Source organism: Triticum dicoccoides, chromosome 6B (genome assembly GCF_002162155.2).
Source record: "Triticum dicoccoides isolate Atlit2015 ecotype Zavitan chromosome 6B, WEW_v2.0, whole genome shotgun sequence".
Lineage (NCBI taxonomy): Eukaryota > Viridiplantae > Streptophyta > Magnoliopsida > Poales > Poaceae > Triticum > Triticum dicoccoides.
Window position 1 is genome coordinate 357,185,069 of NC_041391.1, and position 4,371 is coordinate 357,189,439.

The window sequence follows — 4,371 nt, forward strand, 5'->3', positions numbered from 1 at the left end:
ATAAAAGATCCTAATACCTCCCAATGGCAACGTGGGCCCGTAAGCCACACAACCATGTTAGTAAAAGTTTTTGTAGTGACTAGATTCGACTTCGGCCAAGGAGTTGGAAAGGGGGCTACCTACAGGCAGTCGGCTCTGATACCAACTTGTGACGCCCTCGATTCAATCGTACACTAATCATACACGCAAATGTGTACGATCAAGATCAAGGACTCACGGGAAGATATCACAACACAACTCTAGACACAAATTAAAATAATACAAGCTTTATATTACAAGCCAGGGGCCTCGAGGGCTCGAATACATAAGCTCGAAAACACAAGAGTCAGCGAAAGCAACAATATCTGAGTACAGACATAAGTTAGACAAGTTTGCCTTAAGAAGGCTAGCACAAAAGCATCTATGATCGAAAAGGGAAGGCCTCCTGGCTGGGAGCCTCCTAACTACTCCTGGTCGTTGGCGTCCGTCACGTGGTAGTAGGCACCCTCGGGGTAGTAGTAGTCGTCAAAGGTGTCATCTGGCTCCTGGACTCCGTCATCTGGTTGCGTCATCCGAGAAGAATGGAAAAGGGAAAAAGAGGGAGCAAAGCAACCGTGAGTACTCATCCAAAGTACTCGCAAGCAAGGATCTACACTACAGATGCAACATTATCAAAGGAAGCCTCTATATGTGGACTGGGCTGCAAAAATGCCAGAATAGAGAGAAGGCCTAGTCCTATCGAAGACTAGCATCTTCTGGAAACCACCATCTTGCAGCAAACAGGAGGGAGTAGAGTAGCATAAGGTAAAGTAGTAGTAGTGTTATCAACCTCGGCCAGAGATCCTTTCTCGACTCCCTGCGAGAAAGAAATCCCAGAGCCATACTATCCAGTTATCATCACAATCAAATCCTCATCACCATCCAGTTCTCATCACAAGTATCCAGTTCTAGTTGTATCGATCGGGATACAACTCCAAGTGTCCGTTACTGTAGGACAGGCTATCGATAGATGTTTTCTTCCCTGCAGGGGTGCACCAACTTACCCACCACGCTCGATTAACTCCGGCCGGACACACTTTCCTGGGTCATGCCCGGCCTCGGCCAAACAATAAGCCGCAACCCGACCTAGACTTAACAGAGAGGTCAGCACGCCGGACTAAACCTATGCCCCCAGGGGTCATGGGCCATCTCCCCGGGAACTCCTGCACGTTGCGAACGCGGCCGGTGAGTAGACCTAGCTACCTCCTTAAAAAAGGTAGGTGCTTACCAGTCCAACCCGGCGCGCGCCGCTCAGTCGCTGACGTCTATTAAGCTTCGGCTGATGTATATGACGCAGAACGCCCAGACTATGCCCACGTGATGGTTAGTGCTATCAGGCCAGAGGCCCCTCGGATCAAATATCCAAATCGTAGTGGATTAGGAACACGCGGTAACAAGCAGAGACTCACGAAAGATGTGACCCCGTTGCCCCGTCTCGAGGACTTGCGGCAAGGACTAGGAATGCCCGGCCACGCCTCGTAATTATCTCGCGGGCACCCTCCAGGTCAACCCGTCTCCACATCACTCGCAATTAAGCTCGCGCGGGTACCCCTCAGGGTCGACCCGTCTTTCCAAGTAATAGGGGTAAAGTCCAAGTATCCGTGTGTCCAAACATCAAGGGGAAAACCCGAGGAATCACCCCCGATGAATTCCACTAGATGTAATCATCAAGGTGAACGTAAGAGGAATCACCCCCGAGGTTCACACTTGAGGGGTTGCACGACAGAGTCGTATCGGAAGTGGTTAAGGAGGAAATCACCCTCGGTGACCACGACCGAATGACTACACTACAGGGTTAACATCAGAAGTGCTGAAGAGGTTCACCCTCGGTACTCGATAGTAACCCAGTAGTGTTGAGAAACTAAGGGGAAAGTGATGTGCGGTGCCGGGGCCTGGTCTTCGGTCCCATTGATCGGGTCTTCAATGATGAAGCAGGGGCAACAAGGACAAGGTGGGGGTCACTGATGGATCACTAACCAACCTATACTAAGCAGTTTAGGATAATCAGATAAGGTACAACAGCAGATACAAAAGCAGGCTATGCATCAGAATAGGAGCAATCAATAACAGTAGCAAAATCTAATGCAAGCATGAGAGAATGGAATGGGCGATATCGGGATGATCAAAGGGGGGGCTTGCCTGGTTGCTCTGGCAAGGAGGGGTCGTCGTCGACGTAGTCGAACACAGCGGCATCAGCGACAGTCTCGGGGTCTACCGGGGAGAAGAGGGGGGAGAAACAGTAAATACATAGCAAGCAAGAGCATAACAGGACAACAGTCGGAGCTAGATGCGTTCTAACGTGGTGCTACACGTTACCGGCGAAGGGGGATAACATCCGGGAATGTTTACCCGAAGTTTGCATTTTTCGGACAGATGAAACGGAGGGGGAAAGTTGCATGTTCTCTATGATAGGGGCACGTGACAGATGAACGGAGAGTGTACTCGGATTCATCTCGTCGTTCCGAGCAACTTTCATGTATAAAACTTTTTCATCCGATTTACGGATTATCTTAAATTCAATTTCAAAGTTTTAAATGATTTTTGAAATTATTATTTTTTTGAAAATATACAGTAAATGCTACGGGTACACAGAAGTGTACCCTACATTGTGCATATGTGGCTGACAGATGGGGCCAGAGGGCCCAGTTGACCAGGTTAACAGAGACTAGTCAGCCGATGAATAGTAGAAGTGGGTCCACATGTCATTGACTCTAAGTTTAGTAGTTTTAGGAAACCTTGCTTAATTAACAGCGGGGCCCATTTATCATAGACTTAGCCTTTTTAGAACAACTAACTAAAGCTAATAAACAGAGGGGACCACTTGTCATTTGTTGTTATACTAATTGAGCACTAAAGTATTACCAACTAAACTAAACAAGGGCCGGCCTGGTGGCACAGCCGTGAGGCTGGTTGTGCACACACGCACAGACCACACACGACACGCAACACACTATGCTAGGTGTTAATTATGTTCTCTATTGACCGAAGGTAGCAATTTGTGATTTTCATAGCATTTAAACCGCACATCAAATGGATTTGGTCCAGTGGGGTAAAATGAAGTTTGTCAACTGTACTTTCTACCTATATTTATTTTAGTCTTGTCAACAGTTAATTAACAGCAGTTTAGAGGCTGTCTAGGAGGTTAGTCAGTGTAAAATTCCTAAAGCTAGCCATATAGCTACAGTCACATTCAGCAGCAGCAGTACATTCAGTAGAGCACCAACTGCATGCACACGAGCTGGGCGGCGGGCGCGGCGCTGCACGGCGTACGCGTGAGCGCGCAAAACGGTGAGGTCGAGCTCAGGGGGCAAGGGGGGTTCATGGGGCTGCGTGCGTGCGCACGTCGGGCTCCTTGGGAATCGCAGGAGCTCGACGGTGAGCTCGTGCGCACGCGACCGCGACTGAGGCCACGACGGCGAGCTCGTCGGCGGTTGCAGGTTCGACCATGACGGCAACGAGGTCTACAGGCACGGGAAACGACAGGGAAGAAAGGGGATCGACGTTGTTGCTCACCGCGGACCTGCAGATGTGCATGAGCGGGCTCGGGGGAGGCTCGGTGCAGCAGAACGACGGCGGCGGCCTTCGGTGGCCGGAGGTGGAAGCAGAGGGCCGGCTCGACGATGGAAGGGGTTCCGGCTCGTTTCGTCTCCGTAGTAGACGCAGCGGACGACGGCGGTCTTTGTGGATGCAACGGCGAGGCGAGATGTGCCTGCTGGCCATGGCAGAGTGAGGCGAGCGGCAACGACCGCGCTCGGCGATGGATCTGGAGGAGGTGACGAGTGCGTGGGCAAGAGAGAGAGCGAGGGGCCGCAAGTGGGGAGCGGTGAGTGGACGGGAGGGCTCGAGGCGTCGAGGGGACGGCGCCCTTATCCCCTCGGGGCGGCGCCGGCGAGCTGGTCCGACAGGGACGTGTCCCTGTAGCGGTCGCGCCAGGAGAACAGTAGGCGAAGGCGACCGATGGGGTAGGTGGGCTGGCTGAGACGTTGGGCCGGCTGGGTGGGCTAAGGCCCATGGGGACAAGGGGGTGGGCTGTTTCCTTTTGTTTTTTACCTTTGTTTTTCAATTTCGTGGCTGTTTGTTTTTGAGCTCCTGTTTTGCATTTAGTTGACCCACCAAACAATTTTTGTAAAATGTGAATCATGTCATATAAATACTAGACAATGTCCTTAGATGGCAGAAAAAGTTTGGCTCAAATGAAATAGTTCAATATTTTATAAATTAGAAAAGGCATTTAATTAATTGTTAAACCCACTTTATATTCACAAAAGGGCATTTTAATACTTTACAAAAGTGTGGGGTCACCACCATAATTAGTTATGGAATATTTGCCACACTTTGAACATTTTAGTTTGC

General features: G+C 50.2%; 1 protein-coding gene across 2 annotated transcripts; it reads right to left on the minus strand.

The window, feature by feature from the left end:
* Window positions 1-283: 283 nt before the first annotated feature.
* On the minus strand, window positions 284-4,041 carry LOC119320103 (mucin-7-like). 2 transcript variants are annotated; one of them, XM_037594231.1, is made up of 2 exons: window positions 3,539-4,041; window positions 284-538 (listed from the first exon to the last, which is right to left on the minus strand). In XM_037594231.1, the coding sequence occupies exons 1-2, from the start codon at window positions 4,028-4,030 to the stop codon at window positions 467-469; spliced, it is 564 nt and encodes a 187-aa protein (XP_037450128.1). In that variant the 5' UTR covers window positions 4,031-4,041; the 3' UTR covers window positions 284-466. The 2 variants fall into 2 exon arrangements, with proteins under 2 accessions (XP_037450128.1, XP_037450127.1); XM_037594230.1 differs by having other exon boundaries at window positions 3,532-4,041.
* Window positions 4,042-4,371: the final 330 nt, after the last annotated feature.

Bases quoted from the DNA above. Each gene is read 5' to 3' on its own strand.
- LOC119320103 (XM_037594230.1), bottom strand. From the start codon at position 4,030: ATGGGCCTTAGCCCACCCAGCCGGCCCAACGTCTCAGCCAGCCCACCT. The intron at 539-3,531 runs GTGAGCAACAAC...TGACGCAACCAG, and splicing joins TGCACATCTGCAGGTCCGCG to ATGACGGAGTCCAGGAGCCA.